The sequence below is a fragment of the Equus asinus genome, chromosome X (genome assembly GCF_041296235.1).
Source record: "Equus asinus isolate D_3611 breed Donkey chromosome X, EquAss-T2T_v2, whole genome shotgun sequence".
Classification (NCBI taxonomy): Eukaryota; Metazoa; Chordata; class Mammalia; order Perissodactyla; family Equidae; genus Equus; species Equus asinus.
The window spans coordinates 128,301,599-128,327,839 of record NC_091820.1 but is presented as its reverse complement, the minus strand read 5'-3'; the positions used below and the strand labels follow the sequence as shown (position 1 = coordinate 128,327,839).

The 26,241-nt window shown below is 44.4% G+C and overlaps 1 protein-coding gene and 1 long non-coding RNA gene across 3 annotated transcripts in view; one reads left to right on the top strand and one right to left on the bottom strand.

Annotated features, from left to right (window-relative positions):
* Positions 1-13,486, top strand: part of LOC139042681 (uncharacterized) — a 28,074-nt gene extending 14,588 nt beyond the window's left edge. For both annotated transcript variants that reach the window (XR_011499686.1, XR_011499687.1), the window contains exons 3-4: positions 8,355-8,404; positions 13,018-13,486. This is a non-coding gene — a long non-coding RNA (uncharacterized lncRNA). The remainder of the gene's footprint in view (positions 1-8,354; positions 8,405-13,017) is intronic.
* On the bottom strand, positions 9,942-12,750 carry LOC106847206 (melanoma-associated antigen 10-like). The gene is made up of 2 exons (XM_044764209.2): positions 12,527-12,750; positions 9,942-11,169 (listed from the first exon to the last, which is right to left on the bottom strand). The coding sequence occupies exons 1-2, from the start codon at positions 12,748-12,750 to the stop codon at positions 9,942-9,944; spliced, it is 1,452 nt and encodes a 483-aa protein (XP_044620144.2).
* Positions 13,487-26,241: the final 12,755 nt, after the last annotated feature.

Below are 26,241 nucleotides of genomic sequence, written 5' to 3'. Positions count from 1 at the left end.
GTTATCGTTTCAACATATGAAATTGGGGGGGGGCACAAACATGTACTCTGCAACAATGATTGTTTTTTCTTTTTTAATCAGCTAGCATGTCCGCTAAGGAACCATCCTTCACCTCCTAGAAAGATTCCAAGGATTTGAGGAATTCAGCCTCTGGAGATGTTGGCTTACGCAGAGATCTCCATGGTCTTGCCTTATCCACCCTTTATGAGGGAGGCTTTGGTTTTTAACCACATGAGTAAGCTCACTCATCTGTGTATATGTTCAGTGGCCAATTTAAAAACAAAAAATATCCCGTTAGAATCATACTGCAAATATCAGAGTGATATCAAAAATAATCTATCTAATCCAGTTATATCCCAGTAACCAGTAGATTGTGTGCCAAATCTAACTCTACTCAGAAGCCCATTTGGAAAACACTTCGAGAGTTCGTTAAATACACCTAGGGGGAATGACTCTGGATTAGCTTCCTAGAGCTGCTGTACGTAACAAATTTGCACAAACTGGCTGGATTAAAACAACAGAAATTTACTCTCTCACAGTTCTGCAGCCCAACGGTCCAAAATGAAGGTGTCAGCAGGCTGGTTCCTTCCGCAAATTTTGAGGGAGATCTCCATCCATGGCTCTCTCCTAGCTTCTGGCGACTGCCAGCAATCCTTGCCATTCTTTGCCTCGTAGATGCACCACTCCAATCTCTGCCTCCATTCTTCATATCCCTTTCTTCTTTGTGTCTGTGTGTGTGTCAGATCTCCTTCTCTTTTCTCTTACACTTACACCATTCATTGTATTTGGGGCCCACCCTAAATCCAAGATAATCTCATCTCAAGATTCCTAATGTAATTACATCCAGAAAGGCTCTATTTCAAAATGAGGCCACATACACAGATACTAGAAATTACAACTTGGACATATCTTTTTGGGGGTCATGATTCAACTCATTATAGATCAGTCTAAACAACACTGTCCAAGCTGAACTTTTTTTTTTTTACAATTTTATTAGTATTGATTTTATTGTTAGCGATAATATTCACTCCAGCAATTAAAACTTACATAAATATATGGCTTGTTTTTTACAAGTAATTCTTTAAACGTGAATTACCCCTAAAGTTTTTTTTTTAATTAATGTTATGATAGATTACAACCTTGTGAGATTTCAGTTGTACATTATTGTTAGTCATGTTGTGGGTACACCTCTTCCCCCTTTGTGCCATCCCCCCACCCCCCCCTTTTCCCTGGTAACCACGGATCAGATCTCCTTGTCAATATGTTAACTTCCAACTATGAGTGGAGTCATATAGAGTTCGTCTTTCTCTGACTGGCTTATTTTGCTTAACATAATACCCTCGACGTCCATCCACGTTGCTGCGAATGGGCCAATTTTGTCTATTTTTATGGCTGAGTAGTATTCCATTGTGTATATATACCATATCTTCTTTATCCAATCATCAGTTTCTGGGCATATAGGTTGGTTCCACGTCTTGGCTATTGTAAATAATGCTGCGATGAACATGGGGTGCAAGGGACTCTTGGGATTTCTGATTTCAGGTTCTTAGGATAGATACCCAGTAATGGGATGGCTGGGTCATAGGGTATTTCTATTTTTAACTTTTTGAGAAATCTCCATACTGTTTTCCAAAGTGGCTGTACCAGTTTGCATTCCCACCAACAGTGTATGAGGGTTCCTTTTTCTCCACAACCTCTCCAACATTTGTCGCTCTTGGTTTTGGATGTTTTTGCCAATCTAACGTGTGTAAGGTGATATCTTAGTGTAGTTTTGATTTGCATTTCCCTGATGATTAGCGATGATGAACATCTTTTCATGTGTCTATTGGCCATATTTATATCTTCTTTTGAGAAATGTCTGTTCATGTCCTCTGCCCATTTTTTGATCGGGTTGTTTTTTTGTTGTTAAGCCGTGTGAGTTCTTTGTATATTATGGAGATTAACCCTTTGTCGGATAAGTGGCTTGTAAATAGTTTTCCCAATTAGTGAGCTGTGTTTTTGTTTCAATCCTGTTTTCCCTTGCCTTGAAGAAGCTCTTTAGTCTGATGAAGTCCCATTTGTTTATTCTTTTTATTGTTTCCCTCAACTGAGGAGTTATAGTGTCTGAAAAGATTCTTTTGAAACTGATGTCAAAGAGTGTACTGCCTATATTCTCTTCTAGAAGACTTATTGTTTCAGGCCTAATCTTTAGGTCTTTGATCCATTTTGAGTTTATTTTGGTGTGTGGTGAAAAAGAATGGTCAATTTTCCATCTTTTGCATGTGGCTGTCCAGTTTTCCCAGCACCATTTGTTGAAGAGACTTTCTTTTCTCCATTGTAGACCCTCTGCTCCTTTGTCGAAGATTAGCTGTCCATAGATGTGTGGTTTTATCTCTGGGCTTTCAATTCTGTTCCATTGATCTGTGGACCTGTTTTTGTACCAGTACCATGCTGTTTTGATCACTGTAGCTTTGTAGTATGTTTTGAAATCGGGGATTGTGATTCTGCCGGCTTTGTTTTTCTTGCTCAGGATTGCTTTAGCAATTCGTGGTCTTTTGTTGCCCCATATGAATTTTAGGATTCTTTGTTCCATTTCTGTGAAGAATGTTCTTGGGATTCTGATTGGGATAGCATTGAATCTGTGGATTGCTTTAGGTAGTATGGACATTTTAACTATGTTTATTCTTCCAATCCATGTGCATGGAATGTCTTTCCATCTCTTTATGTCGTCGTCAATTTCTTTCAAGAAAGTCTTGTAGTTTTCATTGTATAGATCCTTCACTTCCTTGGTTAAGTTTATCCCAAGGTATTTTATTCTTTTCGTTGCGATTGTGAATGGGATTGAGTTCTTGAGTTCTTTTTCTGTTAGTTCATTGTTAGTGTATAGAAATGCTACTGATTTATGTATGTTGATTTTATACTCTGCTACTTTGCTGTAGTTGTTGATTATTTCTAATAGTTTTTCTATGGATTCTTTGGGGTTTTCTATATATAAGATCATGTCGTCTGCAAACAGCAAGAGTTTTACTTCTTCATTACCTATTTGGATTCCTTTTATTTCTTTTTCCTGCCGAATTGCTCTGGCCAACACCTCCAGTACTATGTTGAATAGGAGTGGTGAAAGTGGGGACCCTTGTCTTGTTCCTGTCCTCAGAGGGATGGCTTTCAGTTTTTGTCCATTGAGTATGATGTTGGCTGTGGGTCTGTCATATATGGCCTTTATTATGTTGAGGTACTTTCCTTCTATGCCCATTTTTTTGAGGGTTTTTATCATAAATGGGTGTTGGATCTTGTTGATTGCTTTCTCTGCATCTATTGAGATGATCATGTGGTTTTTGTTTTTCATTTTGTTGATGTAGTGTATCACGTTGATTGACTTGCAGATGTTGAACCATCCCTGTGTCCCTGGTATAAATCCCACATGATCATGGTGTATAATCTTTTTGATGTATTGCTGTATTCGGTTTGCCAGAATTTTGTTGAGGATTTTTGCATCTATGTTCATCAGTGATATCAGCCTGTAGTTCTCCTTCTTTGTGTTGTCCTTGTCAGGTTTGGGGATCAGAGTGATGTTGGCTTCATAGAATATGTTAGGGAGTACTCCATCTTCCTCAATTTTCTGGAATAGTTTGAGAAGAATAGGTATTAAGTCTTCTTTGAATGTTTGGTAGAATTCTCCAGAGAAGCCGTCTGGTCCTGGACTCTTATTTTTGGGGAGGTTTTTGATTACCGTTTCTATTTCCTTACTTGTGATTGGTCTATTCAGATTCTCCATTTCTTCCTGATTCAGTTTGGGGAGCTTGTAGGAGTCTAGGAAGTTGTCCATTTCTTCCAGGTTGTTCAATTTGTTGGCATATAGTTTTTCCTAGTATTCTCTTATGATCCCTTGTATTTCATTGGTATCTGTTGTGATTTCTCCTCTCTCATTCCTAATTTTATTTATTTGAGATTTCTCTCTTCTTTTCTTGGTGAGTCTGGCTAAAGGTTTGTCGATTTTGTTAATTTTTTCAAAGAACCAACTCTTTGTTTCATTGATCCTTTCTACTGTCTTTTTTGTTTCAGTATCGTTTATTTCTGCTCTTATTTTTATTATTTCCCTCCTTCTACTGACTCTGGGCTTTGTTTGTTCTTCTTTTTCTAGTTCTGTTAGGTGTCATTTGAGGTTGCTTATGTGAGCTTTTTCTTTAGTGAGGTGAGCCTGTATTGCGATGAATTTCCCTCTTAGGACTGCTTTTGCTGCATCCCAAATGATTTGGTATCTCGTGTTCTCATTTTCATTTGTCTCCAGATAATATTTGATTTCTTCTTTAATTTCTTCAATGATCCATTGTTTGTTCAGAAGCGTGTTGTTTAGTCTCCACATTTTTGCACCTTTCTCTGCTTTTTTCTTGTAGTTGATTTCTAGTTTCATAGCATTATGATCAGAAAAGATGCTTGATATTATTTCAACTCTCTTGTATTTATTGATGTTTGCTTTGTTTCCCAAAATATGGTCAATCCTTGAGAATGTTCCATGTGCACTTGAGAAGAATGTGTAACCTGCTGTTTTTGGATGAAGTGTTCTATATATATCTATTAAGTCCATCTGGTCTAATTTTTCATTTAATTCTATTATTTCCTTGTTGATTTTCTGTCTGGATGTTCTGTCCATTGGTGTTAATGGTGTGTTGAGGTCCCCTACTATTATTGTATTGTTGTTGATGTCTTCTTTTAGTTCTATTAAGAGTTGCCTTACAAATTTTGGTGCTCCTGTGTTGGGTGCGTATATATTTATAAGTGTTATGTCTTCTTGGTGGAGAGTCCCTTTTATCATTATATACTGTCCCTCTTTGTCTTTCTTTATTTGTTTTGCTTTGAAGTCTACCTTGTCTGATATTAGTATAGCGACACCTGCTTTCTTTTGTTCATTATTAGCTTGGAGTATTGTTCTCCATCCCTTCACTCTGAGTCTGTGTTTGTCTTTGGGGCTGAGGTGTGTTTCCTGGAGGCAGCATATTGTTGGGTCTTGTTCTTTGATCCATCCTGTCACTCTGTGTCTTTTGATTGGGGAGTTCAATCCATTTACATTTAGAGTGATTATTGAGATGTGGGGGCCTACCACTACCATTTTATGTCTTGTTTTCCGGTTTTCTTCAATTTCCTTTGTTTCTTGTCCCATGGTTTAATCTGTTCTGATGAAGAGCTGCTACTCTCTGTTGTTGTCCTTCTACTTATCTCCTTTGCTCTTGGTTTTGTAGCCCCTTTCCTTTTTTTGATTTTTCAGGAATGAGGGTTTTCCTGAGGATTTCCTGAAGAGGAGGTTTTGTGGCAATGAACTCCCTTAATGTTTGTTTATCGGGGAACGTTTTTATTTCTCCATCATATTTGAAGGATATTTTCACTGGGTAGAGAATTCTCAGCTGTAGGTTTTTGTCCTTCAGATTTTTGAATATATCATTCCACTCTCTTCTAGCCTGTAAAGTTTCTGCTGAGAAATCTGCTGATAGCCTGATGGGTGTTCCTTTGTAGGTTAGTTTCTTTTGCCTGGCTGTCCTTAGTATTCTCTCCTTGTCATTGACTTTTGCTAGCTTCACTACTATATGCCGTGGGGTTGGTCTTCTTGCATTGATAAAGTTTGGAGATCTATTGGTTTCTGTCACCTGAAGATCCATCTCTCTCACCAGATTTGGGAAGTTCTCAGCCATTATTTCTTTGAATAGGCTTTCTGCCCCTTTCTCCTTCTCTTCTCCCTCTGGTATACCTATAATCCTTACGTTGCATCTCCTAATTGTGTCTGATAATTCTCGGAGAGTTTCTTCACTTCTTTTTAGTCTTGCTTCTCTCTCCTCCTCTGCCTGCAGCATTTCTATATTCCCATCTTCCAAATTGCTAATTCTTTCCTCCATATTATCGGCCCTACTGTTCAGTGCATCTAGATTTTTCTGAATCTCCTCTATTGCGTTCTTCATTTCCAGTATTTCTGTTTGGTTCTTCTTTATCGTATCAAACTCGTTTGTGACATAGCTCCTGAACTCGTTGAGTTGTCTATCTGAATTCTCTCTTAACTCATTGAGTATTTTAATGATGGCTGTTTTGAAGTCATCATCATTTAGGTTATATATTTCATTTTCTTTGGGATTGTTTTCTGTGTATTTGTTATCTTCCTTCTGTTCTGGAGATTTAATGTATTTTTTCATATTGCTTGATGTTGTAGATTTGTGCCTCCGCATAGAGATAGAGTTTAGTTGCTCCTTCCACTTGTTTCTGCTGGTGTAGTGGGGGAGCAGCTGTTTATACTGCACCAACCAGGAACCCTATCTGCAGTTGCTAACTGGGCCTGGGCCCCTCCTCGTAGTCACAGTGGTCTTTTGGATTCCCTCTTCTGCCGTGGGGGCCGTCACGGGGCGGGGGGGGCTTCAGGCTGCTGGTGCCTACTGCTGCAGCCCACCTAGATGTGCTCCCTCCTTGGGGTCTGCAACGGTGTTATGGGCTTTTCCAGCGGCCAGGGGTAGGATCACTTATATTTGCCACTCCATCACTGTCAGCACCCACAAAATCTCACTTGTCCACTATGGGTCACAGCAGAGCTATTGGCATCTTCTACAGTCAGTGGTTAGCTCACTTAGCTATGCTACTTTTGTCCCGGGGTCTTCCAGCCTTGTGGCTGCCGGATGGGTGCTCTCTACTAGTGCTGTGCAGAGGCTTTCGCTGAGGCTGCTGTGAGCCTGTAGGGTTTCCCCCTAGGCTACGGAGCCAGGTCGCTGGAACTCCACCCAGCCCCAGTCCTGTTCCCCAGGAACTTGGGGAGCCCTTTGCCCTGTCTGGGGGATAGCCGGAGATCCTGATTTCAGTGGTAGCTGGTCAGCTGCTGCCCTGCCTGATATTCTCCTCTCCGGGATCCTCCGGGTGTTGTGGATGCTGGGTGTAGCCCCTCCGCTAATGGCAGACAGACAGTTTTGTCTGCTGCCCAGGCGGAACTCTGGAGCTTCCCCTCCGGGCCGCGGAGCCGGCCTCTGGAGCTTCACCCAGCCCCAGTCCTCTCCAAGATCTCTGGCAATCCCTTGCCCCACTGTGCAGGCAGTGGCAGCTGGGGGGCCGCCATACCCTCTGTGATTCTCTCTGGGACCCTCCGGGTGCCGTGGACACCAGGCGGGATCTCCCCACCAATGGCAGGGTGAGACTCTCCCCGCGGGCTCAGGTGTGTAACTCTAGAGTTTCCCTCTGCATTTAGGACTAATTGCGGGGGGTTTAGGTAGGGTTCTGGTCACCTGTTTCCACCGTCGCTCCTCTAGTATGTGCTCGCTCCTGCCCTAGGTGTGTGTTGATCTTCTGGGGGCGTCTGTTGGAAGAAAGCCGCTTGCAGGTACTAGGCTGTTCAGTCGGGGTCGGAGAGTTTTCACCTATCTCCACCTCCTCCTGGAGGGAAGTCCGTCTGCCTTCCGATGTATAGTCGCATGGGTCTCTCAGACGTCCTGAGATGCTATCTGGATATCCTTTGTTAAGCGATGAGTGTCCAAATAATTGTAGACTCGAAGGGGGAGAGACAAAGAGGACTACTCACAGCGCCATCTTGGATCCAACTCTCCAAACTGAACTTTTAAGTTAAGGGGATGTTGCTATCAGGGCTCCAGAATGACAGATGCCACAGCCAGGGCACTTTTTCAGGGAGTAGGAATGTTCTATGATGGGCGTAGGCAGGTGGTTCTGAGTTGTCCACTGGGAGCAGGGCACAGCCTTCAGAGGAGGAGATAGTGAAGAGCTGGTCAGCAGGCCAGGTTCTGACATTGGACAGGAGGGCATGCTGGGGAAGATCAGGGGGAGGGTGCTGAAATTCGGGAAATTGCTAGGACTGGACACCAATGCCAGCACCTGGACAGAGTCAACTATTAAGGTATCCTAGGGCTCAGACCACGAGGACCCGAGATAAATAAACTCAGACAATCCCCAAATTATGTATTATTCTCATTTCCCCTTCCTTCTTTAGGCTTGCTTTTAGTACCTTGCCACATGGTCCTTCTTTCTGCCCCCTGAGAGACATTATGGATTACTGAGAAGAGAAATGGAGTAAGAGACAGAAGACCTGCCTCAGGCCAGGAGAAATGGGAACAATGTGGGCCCCTGATGAACCCAGACCAGGGTTCTAGTCGCAGCCCTGTCCCTTACTAGCAGTATCATCTTAGGCAAATCGCCAAGCACTATGAGCCTTAGATTCTTCATCTGTAAAATGCATTTGATAAGCCCCATCTTGTAGGACTGCTGGAATGTAGGTAAAGTCGGAAAATCATGTGACATAGTGACTGGCATTTATTGGGTCCTTAATGAATGGCAGTTACTACTATTATTATTTTGTCCCCAGACCCTAATGCTCTCTCCTCTGGGATTTTGTTTTTATCCAGGACATCTCAGACAATATGCAGCTCAATAAGGAGACAGACTATCAAATCAGGTAAAAATGCAGCTTCACAAATAAGCCACTAAATTCTTCCTGTTAGAGAATATATTAATTTGGGTCTGGGTTAATCTTCCCTAGCTTATATAACTCCAAGTTCCAAGAATTTCAGTCAAAGACCAACTCCTTCCTTCCCTACCAGTTGCTCATTCATCCAAAACACTATTTTCATTCATTTCACTGCACCAAAACCTAGACCTTGCTTAGACTTGGCCTAATTACACTTAAGATAACCTATCTTTAATGCCATTTTAATGGAGCAGGCTCTGGCTCTCTCAGGCATGGAAAAGAGTGCCAGCCTAGGGGCTTCTGGGCACACTTCAAGGGAGTATCACCCTATTCTCAAGAAATCATAGCAGATGATGTGTATGGAACAACTATTCCATGCGCTGTGTCAACTGCACTGGGACAAGAGTTCAGGACACCTTCCACACCTGCTCCAGGTGGAGATTTCTCTCTGGTTTATCCAGGATCCAAAAGTAACTACTAAGCAGCTTTCCATTCTAGGCTTTTCTCTCACCTTTAAAACACGCCATCTGAGAGTCTGGCCCCTGCCACCACCCACAGCTTAAGTTATAATGAATTCCCATAGAAGGAATTGCAGTTTCCCAAAGCCCAAACTGCCTTGACTCAGGGCATTTCCACTTGACTGCTTGCATCTGGAGCCCCACTCCTCACTCCTTGTTTTCACTTGTTCTGTAGGTGACTGAGACAATCTCACCATCTTCCCGATATGACGGCTTCCCCTAGCCTCTACCACTCTAGGAGCAGGGGTATGTCTTGCTTATCACAGTATTTCCATGATTAATACAGTGCTTCCCAAAGATAAAATATCCAATTCACGGTTGGAGAATAAATGAGTCAGTGAGCAGGATCTTTCATTTATTAAGATTAATTAAGATTATTCCTACTTTCTTGAATAAGTCAAGCAAATCCAGCTGTATATCTTTCAATTTTACAGAACAACAGACTAAAGTGGTTGAGGGAATCCAAAAATTAACCAACTTTTACATTTTTTTCTCTATTTCCTGCTGAGTTCTTTTACATTTCCAAGGCAATTCTTATTCCAACATCAGGTTATCTTGTTCCAGATCACAAAAGAAGATGGAAGGTTCTCCAATTTGTTTTACAAATTATCAAAACTCTCATTGTTAAACCTGATAAACAGCAATAAATGTGTCCAGTGTCATTCATAAACTTAACATTTTAAAGCTAATAAATCTGTTAAAAGTAACAGCATTTAAAAAATAACTAGAAAGATGCACAATTAAAATATACAACTATGTACTGGGGGGCTTTGGGGAGAAAAAGAAGAAAAAAAGAGAAGATTGGCAACAGCTGTTAGCTCAGGTGCCAATCTTTAAAAAGATAACAATAAAAAATATTTTTTAAAATATCAAGAGGAAAAAAAAAGATAAACCTTCAAGTCACCTATAGAGAACAGGAACACAAAGCTGTGTTTTCCCAGCCTGACCCTGACCCTCTTCTACTCAGAACTTTCACTGCCCTTTTCAAAGAGAGTGAAGATGTGGTTTCATTCTTCAGTTGGGGCAGGAGAGGCTGCTGATCGTTGCTGTGCAATGAACATGGCAGTAGTAGTATCCCCGGGGCCAACTCTGGGCCGGGCTCTCTCTTCCTCATCTCTTAATGCCTCTTGATACCAGAATGAGAAGGAAATGGGGTCAGTCCCTTTTATCTTGGCCAAAAATTCCAGAACTTTCCTCTTGCTGGTTTCGGCATGGGCCCTTGGACCCCACAGGAATTCGTAGCATGTAGGATCACTATTAGGCACCTTCCGGTACTCCAGGTAATTCTCCTGCACCCAATCTCTGGTAATGAGCTTCCTGGGCTCCCCATAAATGAAGTGCTCCTTCCCAGCATACACTCCCATCATATTCAGGAACTCCCAAATGTCTTCCTCACGGGCACAGTCGCCCTCTATGAAGATCACACACAGGATGATTAACAGCAGGCCGTTTTTAGGCAGGCTCTGGTTGTCACTAAGTATCTCATCATGGGTGAGGTCCAGTGAGTTGACAAGGACATAGGAGTGGATGGTGGGGTCCACTTCTTTCACATCAATGCCAGAGATCACCTCCAAGCACTTAGAAGCTTTCCTGAAGATCAGAGAGAATCGTTTCTTGTACCTCTTGATGACAATCTTCAGCATTTCTGCCTTTGTGATGGGCTCCTTCAATCGATATTTGAGGATCATGAAATGCACTAAATCAGTCACCTTCTCATCTAGCCAGTCCCTGGGCAAGGATTCAGTATCTGCTGAGGTCTTCGAGGAGCTCGTGTCTTCCTCTCCTTGGCTGCTGAAGCCTCCGTCTGATGTGCTCCATGAAGTGGAGGAGAAGGAGCAGGAGCTTGGAGGACTCTGATGAGGACTCAATGCCACAGTGGCAGGCTCCTCCCACTTTTCCTCTTTCTCCCCCTCCTCTTCCTTCCCCTTTTCTTCCTCCTGTTCCTCTTCCTCCTCCTCCTCCTCTGTGCTGCTTGGCATCACAGGATAGGAAGGGGGGGAGGAGGCGGTGGAGGGGTAGGAGAAGGTGAAAGAGCAAGAGGAAATGGAGGAGATATCATCCTCCTCCTCAGCTGTGGAAACATGTGCTACTGACAGGTTCTGTATCTCATTTTGGGCCCAAAAGTCTGGCTCAAATGTGAGGCATGGATGCTTTGGAGCGTCAGACATGATGACTCTTGTTGGAGGCAGCAGGTAGAAGTGTGAGCAGGATGCTGGGCGATGAGATCCCACAGGCCTAGGTGAGAGAGGGAGAGGGTCAGCAGCCTCAGCAGTGAAACACACCCTTGGCAGCTCTGACAAAGGCCAACTAGAGGTCTCCTGTATGCAGGGTGCCCTAGGGCCTTACAGAGCTCCTGTCTTCCTGGACAGTTTGTCCTCTAGGAACCTGCAGGAGGATGTGAGAAAGTTCCTCAGGGTTCACCAGCCAGTATAGTCCAAGGCTTCCAGGGTTGACTGTGGGCCAGTGGGGTCAAGCACATGCAGTCCCTTCTGTTCTGGTGTGGGTGGAGTCCTTGGTAGACATTCAGGGGGTGTACCTCACCCTTGACTCCTAGCACTGCCTGGACCTCCTCTGCTCTGCTCACTTGAGAACATGTACTTGACACCAAGGCCCTCACCTCATTGTTCCTGGAACCCCTGACACATGAGGAGGGGCTAGGCTGTGAGGCATCCACAGCTCTGGAGTGGCTGATCCCCTCTGTGCTCACTAAGTTTCACACCTTTACCCTCACAAGGCCTGCCCTCCCCACCCCAACCCACCTCTGCTAGCCTTAGCCAATGAGCAAGAAAGCAAGAGCGACTCATTCGACCACACCTACTCAGGGCCTCCTAGGGTGACAACAAGGGCTGGCTGAAGTCTGTGGGGATCCCTCTCTCCTGGCTGAGGGTTACCCTCATTCCTCACCTTGATGCATGATAGGGCCTGGGAAACTTCCCTCTGCTGTCCTGAGCCCAGCCCCTTCAAAACAAGCCCTCACCTCCCTGAGACCACCAAGAAGGAAGTGAGGATGCACCATATCTGGCCACTGTGCCCCAGGGCCTCCCAGAGCTGACAGCAAGGGCAGGGTAGGGCTGAGTATGCCTTCACTGTTGGGTGGGGGTGGGCCCTCAGTCCTCACTCAGGGTCCTTACCTGAAACCCTGGCAGAGTCTGGGACTCCTCCCTCTGCTGACCTGATGTGGCTCCCCCTCAGACCGCTGCCTCAGCACGAGGCCCTCACCACCCTGAGAACTCCTGGACAAAAGTGAGGAGGCACCACATCTTGCCACTGCTGCTAGGTCCTTCCAGGGCTAAAAGCGAGGTCTGGGCCCCACCTGTTCTGTGGTGCGGCCATGTTCAATCCTCCCTTGTTGTATTCATCATTACTTCTGGCAGGGCCTGGGCCACCCCCTGCTCACTGGACATCGCCCCCTCAGACCATGACCTCACCTCTCTGAGACATCTCCCTCACCCTAGCAGAAAGTGAGGGCAGACCAAATCCAGCTGACCCTTCCTGGGTCCTCCCACGGCCGAGAACAAGAGACAGCCAGACTCTATGTGGTCTCTTCTTTCTGGGGTGGGAAATATCTTTGGTCCTCACCAAGGGTCCTTACCTTGACTCCTGGTAGAGCTTGGGACTGCTCCCTCTTCTGACCTGATGTGGCTCCCTCAGCTGACCTGTCTTCACACTCAGACCAAGGCCTTTGCCTCCCTGAGACACTCGAGACAAAAGTGAAGAGACGTCACATCTAGCCACCCCTGCCTGGGGTCTCCTAGGGCGGACAAAGGGGCTGAACCCCATCCGTTCTGGGATGAGGGGGTTCCCTCTGTCCGCCATTAAAGTATTCTTGACTCCTGGCAGGGCCTGGCTTCACCTCCTCTGGGGACCTGAAATCACCCTCTCAGATGAAGGCCTCACCTCTCAGAGACACCTCCACCCACCCCATGCAGGAAGTGAGAGCAGACCACACCCAGGCATTTCTGCCCAGATCCTTCCAGGGTAGACAGTGGGGACAGGGTGGAGTTTCTGTGAGGCCCCTCTGTCTTGGTTGAGGGATACACTTAGTCCTCCTTCAAGGCCTTACCTTGTCTTGACTCCTCACAGATCCTGGGACTCCTCCCTCTGCTGATGTCACCAGTTCAGACCAAGGTCTTCACCTCCCCGGGACACTCCAGACAGAAGTAAAAAGACACCAAATCCAGCCGCCTCTGCCTGGGGTCTGTTCTGGCCCAGGGAATACCATGAACCTTCCCTCAAGGTTTTCATCTGTACTTCTGGCAAGGCCTCTCCTGCCCCCTGCTGACCTGAAGTTCCACCTCCAACCAAGACCTCACCGCCCTGAGACTCTCCACCCTCTTGACTCCTGGTAGAGCTTTGGGCAGAAGTGAGAGCTCCTCCCTCCGGGCCCCCTTCCCAGACCCTCCCAGGGCCTTCAGGCCTCACCAAGGGTCCTTGACTCCTGGCAGAGCCTGGGACTCCTCCCTCTTCTGAACTGATGTGGCTCCCCCTTGGACTGTCACCTCCACAAACCAAGGCCCTCACCTCCCCCAGACAAAAGTAAGAAAATGTCACATCTGGCCAACCTTGCTTGTGTTGCTTGCTTCCTTGTCTCCTCGGGTTGGCAGGTGCGGCAGGGCAGAGCCGGGGTCCCCTTTCTCTAGGATTTGGGTATTTTCAGGTCACATCTACCTGGGGTGTAAGATCCTCTCAATCCTCCCTCACTGTTCTCTCCTTGATGGCTGGCAGGGCCTGGGACTGTACCCTTTAACCTGAGGTCACACCCCTCGGAAAAAGCCTCACCTCCCTCAGACTCCCAAAGTGGAAGTCAGGAAACATCACATTTGGCAACCCTGCCGTGTGGCTTCCCAGGGCTGGCAGCAGGGACAAGTTGCTGTGAGACCTCTCTCTATGGGGTGAGAGGTCCTCTAAATGAGTCTTCATCTTGACATCTGGCAGGCTGTGGTACTCCTCCCTCTGCTGAACTCCGGCCCTACCTCTCAGACCAAAGTCTTCACCTCCCAGACACCCCCCGCCCAGAAGAATGGGAGGGGGACCAGGCCAGTAACCACGCCCCTGGCACGCCTGTGTTGACAGCAAGGACAGAGAACCTTCGGGTCCCATGTGTTCTGGTGCAGGGGGTGCCCTCAGTCCTGAAACTGACCCTGGGTAGGGCCTGGGACTCCTGCCCCTGCCGATCCACCCTCACCCCTTCAGACCCAGGACCTCACTCCCCTGAAAACCTCCAGATAAAAGCAGAGGCCACATCCTGCCACTCCCACCAGGGTCTCCTAGGGCTGACAGCAGGGACTGAACCCCATCTGTTCTCAGCAGGAGGCATCTTCTGTCCTCCTGCTGGGTATTCCCATTGCCCCCCACATGAAGGCCTTGCTTCCATGAGACAAGCCCCACCGCTTCCTGGAAGAAGCAAGGGAGCACCGCATCTGGCCGCCCCTGCCCGAGTCCTCCCGCGGTCGACAGTGGGGGCAGAGTGGGGTTTGGGGGCCTCTATCTCTAGAAGGTGCCGCCGTCCATCCTCAAAGTAGTCACACTGATTCCCCACGGGGCGGCACCCTCTCCCTTCTGCCGACCTGATGACGCTCCCTCGGCCCACCCCGCCAGCTCCCTGAGAACAGGAAACGGAAAGCAGGGCGTAAGGAGGGGCTCCTGTGCTCTCAGCCCGCCAGGTCGGGCTGACACGAGGGCTTCTGCGGGGCCCGCTGTCTGGATTGGCAGGTCCCCTCCCTCAGGGTCCTCATCTTGAAGCCGAGCAGGGCCCAGGCCTCCTCCCTCCACAGAGTCCCCCCTCAGACAAAGCCTCAAGGGTGGCCCGCTGGCACAACGCTTAAGTGCGCACATTCCGCTTCTCGGAGGCCCCAGGTTCGCCGGTTTGGATCCCGGGTGCGGACATGGCACCGCTTGGCAAAAGCCACACTATGGCAGGCGTCCCACATATAAAGTAGAGGAAGATGGGCACGGATGTTAGCTCAGGGCAGGCTTCCTCAGCAAAAAGAGGAGGATTGGCAGCAGTTAGCTCAGGGATAATCTTCCTCAAAAAAAAAAAGGAAAAGCCTCACGTCCAGCCTGAGGCTGCTGGGGATGACAACAGGGGCACAGCTGAGGTGGCCGGCTCCCACTCTCCGGTGAGCTCTCCTCTCACTCCTCCCTCAGGGTCCTCACCTTGCAGCCTGGCAGAGCCTAGGGCTCCTCTCTTGTGACCAAACCCTGCTCCTCAGACAGAGCCTCACCTCACTCACACTCCCAAGATGAGTTCCCACGCCACATGCGGGAATCCCGCCCCGGGCCTCGCACAGACGATGGCAGGGCACGGCGGGGCGGAAGTGCCCCTACATGCAGTGGGCGGTGCGTCCACGCCTCCCTCAGGGTCTTCTCCTTGATGATTGGCCAGGCCCAGGACTCCTCCCTCTGCTGAGCTGAAGCCCCACCCCTCAGACTCCGGAGATCCAAGTCGGGAAACAGAACAAACGGAACATCCGAGCACCCTGCCTGGCCCTCCTCGGGCTAGCGGAAAGGGCAAGGCAGGACTGGCGCTCCTTTATCTGGGCTAGGAGCTCCCCTCACTCCTCCCTTTGGGCCCTCACCTTCCGCCCGGCCACGCCGCTGGCCCCTCCCTCCGCTGACCTGAGTTGGGGCCTCAGGCGCAGCCTTCCGACCCTCAGACCCCGAGTGTTCAGCAGGAGACACGTCACACAGAGCACCTGGGCTTGGGGTGTTCCAGGACCGACAGCACAGGCCGGGCTGGCTCACTCGGTGCTGGGCGCTCTCCCCGCAGTCCTCCCTCAGGGTCCTCACCTTGCAGCCTGGCAGAGCCTAGGGCTCCTCTCTCCTGACCTAAGCCTGCCCCTCACACAGAGCCTCACGTCGCTCAGACTCCCAAGAGGAAGGTCCCCACACAGCACATCCGGGAACCCTGCCTGGGGTCTCCCAGGGATGACGGCAGGGGCAGGGTGAAACCGGAATCCCTCCGCTGGGCCAGGGGTGGCAAAGGTACTCAGTCTTAGCTCGGAGTTCTCACTTTTGGGACTGCCTGGGTCACTTCTCTCTGTTGACCTGAGTTCCTGCGCTCCAGAACATGCCCCTCTCCTCCCTGAAAACATCAAGGTTTCGCAAGTGAGGGAGCATCATATCGGCCACTATGAGCCAGGGCTACGGAGGGTTGACATCAAGAGCAGGGCAAACTACACCCCCTGCCCCCATCTGAGAATGTAGGCATACCCTCAGACGTGTCCAAGATATTTGTATTTACTCCTGATAGGGCTTGCATTCCTCCCTTTTGCTAACCTGATGATGGGTCCCTCAGTCCAAGGCCCCCATTTCTCTGAGACTCCCATTCTCAAAAGAGGACATGGGGGGCGGTGTTCTGCCGACTTGGGGCCTTCCATGCTGACAGCATGGGCAGCTTTCTGTGGGTCCCTCTCTGCGTGGAAAGGGAGTCTCTTCAGTTCTCCCTCAAGATTCTCCTCTGGATGCCTGGCAGGGCCTGGGCACCTCTGAGCAAGGTCCTCACCTCTCCCTGATGCCCTAGTGGGAAGTCAGGGGAGGCCACATCTGGCCACGTCGCTCTAGGGCCTCTCAGGACTCAAAGCAGATAAAGGGCTGGATTCTGTGGTACATCCTCTGTCTGGGTCAGGGTTCTATTTGGTCCTCCTTCGGGGCCCTCATGTTGATGTCTAGCAAAGACAGATACCTCCCTTCTCATGACCATAACCAGTGACCATGCCCTGGGGCTTCTCAGGGCTAACCACAAAAACAGGGCAGGGCTGGAGTCCGTTTCTTCAGGCCCTCAAATCCTCCTTGAGGTCCTCACCTTGGTAACTGGCAAGGTCTAGACTCCTCCCTCTGTTGACCTATGTCTGTCACCCTCAGACCAAGGACTCCTTTCCTGAGACCCCCAAGCTGGAAATGAGGGCGGGGTGCTCAGCCTGAGACCCCTGCCTGTAGTCTCCCAGGACTGACATCAGCAGTGAAGCAGGATTCTGTGGGGGTACCTTCTGTTCTGGAATGAGTGGACCCCTCAGTCCTCTTTTGAGGGTTCTCATCTTGTATCCTGGCTTATCAATTGAATGCTATGTGGGAAATTATCCCTCCCTGCCAGCTCTGACCATTTGCTTAAGCGCCACTCTTACACAGAATGGTTTCAGTTTCCAGGCTAGATGCTGGGTGGGGGAGTAGCAGCACTCATGACAGAGAAAAAGCACAACTTCCCATAGGGTCTCTTCAACAGCCAGACGTAGACTTTGGAAACTTTTTATTGCAAAAGATTTATTTTCTACTTGGAATAGGCTAAACAGCATTATTTTGGGAGGTCCTGCCTGTTTGAAGCTTATCTAACATTACATTGTCCGATGTAGTGATTTTTTTATAAACCTCATTATTAGTGAGAAATATGTTGTATATTGTACATCTCTACCAAGTGTATATGTAAAATATATATTTTTAATATACAGTTCATGAAAGGATACTACCCTTACTATGGGTAATTCATTGTGATACTATTCCATTTTTAGTCCATTCTTTATATTCTGCCAAAATAATGTTTAAAAAGATAAGAACAGTCCTTACCCACTAGAGTGGTTTCAGGTGATTATTAGCAGACTCGAGTCATACTGCCTCAATCAACTTCATCTTTCCTGCTGTCCTGCCATTACCCCAGGGCAACTAGCATTTGTGGTCAGAGGTGCAGCCTCAGATTTCCTCAATGAAGCAGGAGCAGAAGTTTAAAAGCTTTGCTTCTCTCTATCCTGTCATCTGCCTTCTATTACAAGCTACAAACTCTCCCCAACTTCTCTTAGGCCCAGAGTTCCCTCACTCCAAACACAAGTACTAGTTCAACACAGTCCTCAGTCTCCCCTAGAGATTTCTTATGTTTTGTTTAGATTTTATTGTTATTTTTTATTCTCCCTTCTATGGTGTTCCAGGCTTGATTTTGGGAGAAGACAGCAGCCCAAACTCAATTGTCATCTTGGAAGCTATAGGTAAGGCACTAAATCTGTAAATAAGAATTGACATCTTTACAATGATGTGTATTTCTTCAACGATTATTATATACTGCCCTGTGTATTTGAGATTTATTTTACCTGAATCTATCAGTAAACTTTTTCTCCAAAAAGATCGCCTACATTTTTGTGATGATTCTTTTAAGGTAATTTTTAGATTTTGTTGCTATTGTGAATGGGATATTTTCTATTACATGTTCTAATTAGTTATTTATGTGGCAAGTCTCTTGCTTTTGCTATAGTGAATTTATTCTATCTTTCTGAGGTTTCTTATTCATTTGAATATTCCACACGTTTATTCCTTAGAACTTTCTACATAGGTGATTGTATTACCACCAAATAGTATCTCTTTCTTTTCAATATTCATACCTCTTATTTTTATATCCACAGATCTGGCATTGTGTTCTAGTGTAGTTTTGAACAGTAGAGGTGATAGCATATATTTATGTCTTTTCCGTGACTGTAATAGAAATGCTTCTAACATTTCACATTAAAGTATGTTTGCTGTAGATTTTAGGAAATGGAAGTTCCTTTGTAGTCTTAGTTTGCTAAAAGATTTCCCATGAACTTGTATTGAATTTCTTTCTAAGGTCTTTTTCTGTACCCACTGATGTACTCAAATGGTTTTTTTTTTTCCTGTTATGGGCTGAAATGTGTACCGTAAATTCCTATGTTGAAATCCTAAACCCCAGTAACTCAGAATGTGACTGAATTTGGAAATAGGGCCTTTAACGAGGTAATTAAGGTAAAATGAGATCATAAGGATGGGCCCTAACCCAATATGACTGTTGTCCTTTTAAGAACAGATTGGAACACAGATACACAGAAAGGGAAGGCCCTGGGAAGACAAAGGGAGAAGACAGCTATCTGCAAGCTGTGGAAAGAGACCTCAAAAGAAACCAATCCTGCCAACACATTGGTCTTGGACTTCCAGCTTCCAGATTTATAGGGAAATAAATTTCTGTTGTTTAAGCCACCCAGTCTGTGGTACTTTATTATGGCAGTCCTAGCAAACTAATACACTCCTTTAATTTGTTGATGTAAGGAATTATAACTGAAAGTATTTTCTAATGTTAACTCATGTTTTCATTCTTCAGACACAGTCTGTTTATTCATTTAATTCGCTGCTGTGTTGAATATGCTATTAATCTCTTTAAGACATTTACTACTATGTGAATGAGCTTGGCTCAAGTATTATTTTCATGGGGAGTCCACATCTGGTTTTTGAATCGAGGAGAGCTAGCCTGGGAGAAATAGTTGAATAATTGCGTATTATTGTGTATGCTTTAGAAGAGATTGCATGAGGTGGTGATTTAGGTCTCCAGAACCATTTGGTAGAACTGGCCTTCAAAATTGCCTGTCTGTCCTGGAGCATTTAAGAGTGAGTTGAGCTTTGAATACAGTTTCAGTTTGTATTGTTCAGTTAGAATTCTCTATTTCTTTATGAACCAATTTGGTCATTTTTTTTCTAAAATGTAGTCCATTTCATTCAGGATTTCAAATGTAAAGGTATGATATTTATAATAAGAACTTTTTATTACAGAAATTGTAACACATACACGCCAATAGAGAGACTAGTATAATGAACCCAATATGACTGATACTCAGCATCAACAATCATCAATGCATGGCCCATCTGTTTTTTTTTTTTTAAGGAAGATTAGCCCTGAGCTAACTACTGCCAATCCTCCTCTATTTACTGAGGAAGACTGGCCCTTAGCTAACATCCATGCCCATCTTCCTCTACTTTATATGTGGGATGCCTACCACAGCATGGCTTTTGCCAAGCAGTGCCATGTCCACACCCGGGATCCAAACCAGCAAACCCCGGGCCACCGAGAAGTGGAATGTGCACACTTAACCGCTGCGCCACGGTGCCAGCCCACATCTGGTTTTAAGTGTACCCACTTGTACTCCCTCATCTTTGCTCCTGGAATAATGCAAAGCAAATCCAAAACATCACACCATTTCTTCTCTAAGTATTTCAGTCTGCATTTTAAAAGATAAAGACTTTTATAAAACATAAACATAGTACAATTATCAATCCTAAAAAAATTAAATAAGTCTTTGATATCAAATATCCAGTTATCTTTCACATATACCTGATGGCCCTATATATTTTTTTTAAAAAGTTTCCTTGGATTGATGCCCAAATATGATCTATACATTGGGATTGTTTATTATGTCCCCCAAGTCATTTATAGTCTACAGGTTTCCCCCACATCACCCCTTTTTTGTTACAATTAATTTTTATCGTCAAAAAAACCCACATACATAGGTCTTATGTTCTGTCCTGTTTCCCATAGTCTGGATTTTGCAGACTGCAACATGTTGGTGTCCTTTAATGTGTTCTTCAGCCTCCTATATTTCTTTATGTTGCTAGTTAGAAGCTTGATCAGTGTTTTTTGGATTTTTGCTTTTTGTTTTGCAAGACTACTCCATAGGCGATGCTGTGTACTTCCATTAGGAGGTACATAGTGTCTGATTATCTCTCTTTGTGCTGATGCTGGCAGTCATTGATGATCGTCACATTTATCCATTAATTCCTTAGGGATTGAAGACTGATCATTCTCTCATTTTCTCATTCCTTCTTAGTTTATTAGATGAAATATCTCTATATGTAGAAACTGTTCCTTGTCCACCATTTGGTTATCCTGAGGGAAAGGTATAATATATTTGTTGTGTTCTCTTATAAAATTTAAATCTCTTCTGCATCTATACTTTGTGAAATTTTATTTGTTATATTATTTCTGCTTTTCTCTTTAGTAATTGATCACATTTACAAAACTTGTCTATTTTATAAGTATTTTCAAAGAACTGGCTTTTGTTATTTGGCTCTACTGTTATCTATTTCATTATTTCTGCATTTATCTTCATTATTTCCTACCTTCTACTTCTTTAGGTTGAATATGCTGTTTATTACCAAGCTTCTTGAATGGGTTGGATGTTTGAAATATTTCCTGTTTTCTAATACATCGATTTAAGGCTATATATTTCCCTCTGAGTAGCACTTGGGCTACATCACACAGGTAAAGTTAAATATAGCAACCCATTACATTATTAGAATTTTTCAAAATATATACAAAAACTAAGGAGTGTAAAAATTATTTTTGAGTATGATATGATGAGGATGAGAGATATAGAATGTTATTTGGAGGAAGTTTTAGGATCAAAGGGTATTTTGATTTTTTTTTGGTTTTGTTTTGTTATTAATTATAGAAGAAACAAACATATTTAACTGCTGGTGACAGAGCCGGGTTTATCCCAGGAATGTGATGAAGTTTAATACTAGAAAATCTGTCACTATAATTGGCCACACATGTAACAGTCTGGGATTGTCCAGGAAAATAGAAACCATGGTAAATATTTAACACAGAGACAATTTAATGCAGGGAATTGGTTACACAAGTAATGGCGAAACTAAAGAGGAGAAACTTGGAGAACCTAATAATTAGCAACATAAAGAAGTCATTCCCACCTCTAGGCTAGAAGGACAAAGAGAGGAGATAAAGTAATTGGAGCCCAGGTGTTGGGTTCAACAGCATCTGGAGCCATGGTGGATCAGCCTGATGGAGCTGGAGCCATGGAAAATATGTAGCCATTGAAGAAGAAACCACCTGATCCAGAGGAAGAAGGAGAAAAGTTCTGGCTGCTCCATCCTCCTGGATTCTAATCTCCTGTTGGTTCACCTGTTGGCAGAACCCAGATGGCAGCAAAATATTGGCCAGTCTGAGAATTGCAGCTTCCAGGATTCATCCTGTGTATATTATAGGGCAGAGCAGAGTACAAATCAGGGATGGATCTGAGTGCAGATAAGTCCAGGCATACCACATTGACAGAGTAAATGAGAAAAATCATATCTAAATTGATACAGAAGAGTGTTCAATAATGTATCCTGTCCCTATCCCACACCTTCCCAAGTCCAAGCTAGGTCAGGTGCCCTTCTCTGTGCTCCCCCTATTACCGTAGCATTAATTTCCAAGCAGAGATTGATAGTTTTCTTGTCTATCTCCTCAATTTGACTATAAGCTTGATAAGTGCAAAGACCATGCCATGTCTGCCACAGTATCCACAGTGTCTGCATATTGCTTGGATCCAAGTGTGCACTGTAAATATTGGTTGTTGAGTCATTTGATTTGCCAATGCTTTTGAATTGTTAAGTGAACCACGTAATTATTTTAACTTTATAATTTTTCCTAAGTTGAGTATCACACAAAAGATATGATTGCACAAATGTAAACACAGAAATTGATTATGGTAACTGCTTCTATCTACTCAGATTACACTCTTACTTGAAGTGATTAGCATCCATCGTGGTCTAACCGAGGAATTGCATCATTCTCAATGTTTACCTGTCACTGTTTTAGAGACATAATCTTAGAAATCTTTGAAGGTAGGAAAGTGAAGGAACCATGGAACATATATGTTGATAGCCTCAAGAAATAGGTCTTGAAAAGTTAGTTTTCTTTTTCCCCACAAATTACTTTAGTAATGGAATTTTCTCAAAAATAATGAGTAGAAAATAGAGCTATTAATCTCAGAGTTTGGCAGAATATATTTCACCCAAGATTTAATAGAAATATAGACAAGGCCACCTAGCCTGGCTGTCCTAAATGACTTAGTATTACATGGTTATCTAGCTGGAAACAAATTCTCTCCATAGTATACCATTCCTAACATTTAGATCATACAATTATAGATTCACAGCATAGGAAACAGATCTTGAAGGGTGTCTTGTCTAGTTTCCAATTGCACACTAGTTGTTAGAAAGTTCTTTATATAAAGTCCATTACTGGTCCTTGTGTAACTGTTTATTCATTAGTTCTCCTTCTGCTTTGTGCAATTACAATACGTGTGTCTAAATCACCACATGAAAACCCTTCAGCTGTTTGAAAATAGCGAACGTATTCTCCTCAAATCTTTATCATCCAACATAAACATTCATTTCTTTCAGGAGATTCCCGTATATCATAGCATCTAGACCTTTGCTGTCCATTACATTAGCCACTAGCCACATGTGGCTATTTAAATTTAATTAAAATTAAATATTCACTTCTTCAGTCACAGTAGCCACATTTCAAGTGCTCAGTTGCCACATGTGGCCAGTAGCTACTTTACTGGAAAGCACAGATAGAGAACATTTCCATCATCATCATCATCGCAAAAAGTACTATTGTTCAGCACTAGTCTAGACCTTTCATTATCTTGGTGTCTTCCTCCTGGAAGCACTATGCTTTTTGGATTTTCCCCATAGATCATTGTATCACTCCCTGTTCAACCAGAGAAGCAGAAACACTAAGATCCAAGTCTTCATATGAAAATAGTGTTCTTTTCTGTGAAATGTAATGATCTATAAATATGATTTCCATTTCTAAGCCTGTGCATATTTGCTTTGCACTGTTGCAGCAGTTTTCAAAACCAGAAATTCTAAATTCCTTGAAGAATTCTTATAACTTCCTGAAATGGTTATTACAATGTCTATGTATATGCTTTTATTTTTTAATAATTTACTAAAAAATTTACTGCTTGAGCACAGGGAGCTCCTGTCCTGGCATTCAGGCCAGAGTTAATATTTGTGCATATGCTACAGGGACAGGCTCTGAGGACTGATGGGCTAGTCGACCTCCCACCTTGGGTCCCAGCACTTCCCCTATGTGGAATACAGCCTCTCTCCCTGATCCGCATTTGCTGCCATCACTATTACTGCTTCTGCTGCTGCTGCCACCATCACTGTCCCCAGTCTGAGCCCAGATTGCAGCCTCACCATGCTCTTGGGAACTCATGGCACCCTGGACTGCACTAGGGGTGTGTGTGTGTGTGTGTGTGTGTGTACTTGACAGCTATGCCAACTGCTCGGCATGCTGCCTGCTGCCCATTGAGCCTATAGTTCTGAGCCCATGCCTAGCACATCTCCACTACTCACGCACATGCTTCATTGTCCCATCACACTTAACTTACAGAAAACAAGATCAAAGATAAAATTACTAAGAATTTTAGGATATGAACAGCAGAGCATTGAACCAAGCATAGGGCCCTTCTAAGAGTGAGGCTCTATGCATCTGCGCAGCTCACGCATTCATGAAGATAGACCTACGATACAATATCATTAAATATTCACTTTCTCAGTGAACGTGGGGAGGCTTGTCAGGAAATTCTTTTAACAGAAGTAAGAGGTCATAAAAATATTAACTAAGGCAGTTATGGTAGGAATGGGAAAGAGCGATCAGAATAAAAGTGTTTTGAGACTCTTCTTATAAGTAATAGAAACTCAAGCCTAACCTTACACAAAAGGGGAAAGTTAATGATTCACATAACCAAATCAAAGGGTGTGTCTGTGCTCAGAACAGTTGGAACTGAGACCTCAAATACCACCTAGCTGCCCTCTCTAATGTTCCCATTCTCTCTTTTGTGTGTCTACCCCTGTGACCAAAGACACTTGGATGCTCTACTAGAAGAACTTGGTTTGATTGGGAGGAAAAAGCAATTTCCTTCTAAGAAAATAGAGGTGTTCCCTAGAGGGAAAGAGATGCTGAGGCAATAAACCAGGCAATATAAACTACAGAGACATAGTCTCTAAACAAATGTCAGACTTTTGCCAACATTTTATAAATAGAGATGGAGGCTACAGAAGGCAGTACCTTGTTCCTCCTAAGTGGAAGAAGGCAAATTTATATTTCGCTTTCCCTGTCCTCAGGCAATTCGTCTAATATGGGGAAGAGATTTGTCAAGAATGATTCCCAAAGTCAGAATAACAGAAGTTTGTAATTATCTTTCTCTTTGGGTTGTCCACCCTTTGTTCACCTCTATTAAATCTAATAATAAAGAGCTAACTACAGATGCCAAAAAATTATCCAAGTTAAACAAGAAACAACAGTAGAAACTCCACACTCAGAAAGCCCACATACACTATACTTTCCATAATTCTTTATACTTTGTTAATGTATTTATAGATAAGGAACGTGAAGGCTGGAACCAGAAACTTTGATCTTCCTAATACTTTCTTTAAAGATGACATGATTGTATTTTTCCTCTTAGACCCGCAGGATCCATGTAAATGAGATTCTGGAGAATGTCCTAATGTGAGCATCTATTCAAAGATCAGATGCTAGATGGAACAGAATTAAGTGCTATGATTTTTTCACTTGTTCAGAAAGTAAGCCAAATGGAGGTATTTTGGGGTATAGGGTGTGACAGGGTTGGAGTATTAACAGAAAAAAGTGATTTCTCCAGTGTTTCCCTTAGTCCCACTGCACTCCACCTCCCAAGAGCAGAGCATTCTTCTTAAAGCGTGGGTCTTACCAGCTCTAACCTTGACTCAAAAATCAAATTTCTTAGTCTGGTGAGATAATCAAGCCTCAGGAAGCCATAATGCCAAACAAAATGGGCTTCTTCCCAGACCCTGAGTGCACCTGGTCCTTCAAGGCTCAGCTTAGATGCTGCTACCTCCCTCTCCATTTTCCAAACTGTATTCCCTTTTTACACACATGCACTGGCAGCACGTTGCCCTTCTGTTGCTGATCACAGTTTGCCTGGGCTTTGCGTGATTTGTGTATATATGAGTCTTCTCTTTTAGACTGTACATTCCAGAATTAAATGCACAGATTGACACATGGTAAGTACCAAACAGTAGAAATAAACTGAGATGGGGCACCAAAAATTGCTTTCAGCATCAGAATACCCATGCCTGTCCTTACCACAGGAATTATTGTGCTAGAAGTCTGGATTGCACAGTGGTAGCCAAAGGTGACTGACTAGGACAAGCCAACTGGGGACAAGGCAACTTGGGGAAGACCACATCCTATCCTCATTCTGGCACTGACTGGTATTTTATTAGAAACAAGTAAGTTCATAAACGTTGCACCCATTGGTTGTTAGAGCTTTTGAACACTTCAGTCCTTATTTTCTGTCTATAATAAAATGTGACATTTTCTATTTCCCTTGGAGCATCTTGTGAAAAATCTGCTCTTTTCTCTCCCAAGTTCAGTTTCTGTAGTTACACTTACGTAATTATACTCAATACATTTCACTTGACTGTGCTCCTTTCTCTTCTTATTTATTTTTGATATTATATGGAAAATTACTTAAGTGATGAAACACTCTATTTCCAAGTATATCTTCAGGCAAAAGAGGAAGGAGTGCATTTACAGACAGTGCATACACTCAAAGTTATGAATATCTCCCAACAAACTGATATTTACAACAAACAGGCAATTTTTGCCATACTTACAAGACGACATAAAATTTTCTAGAATCCATAACACATCATATGGACAAGAGAAAGGAACTCCAGGCAGCTATTTCCTCACAGCAAAAG

Excerpts from the sequence above, each read along its gene's own strand:
- LOC106847206 (XM_044764209.2), bottom strand. The coding sequence starts at position 12,750 with ATGGCGGACAGAGGGAACCCCCTCATCCCAGAACGGATGGGGTTCAGC. Across the intron at positions 11,170-12,526 it reads AAGCTCTACCAGGAGTCAAG|GCCTGTGGGATCTCATCGCC; the intron begins GTAAGGACCCTT and ends TCTCTCACCTAG.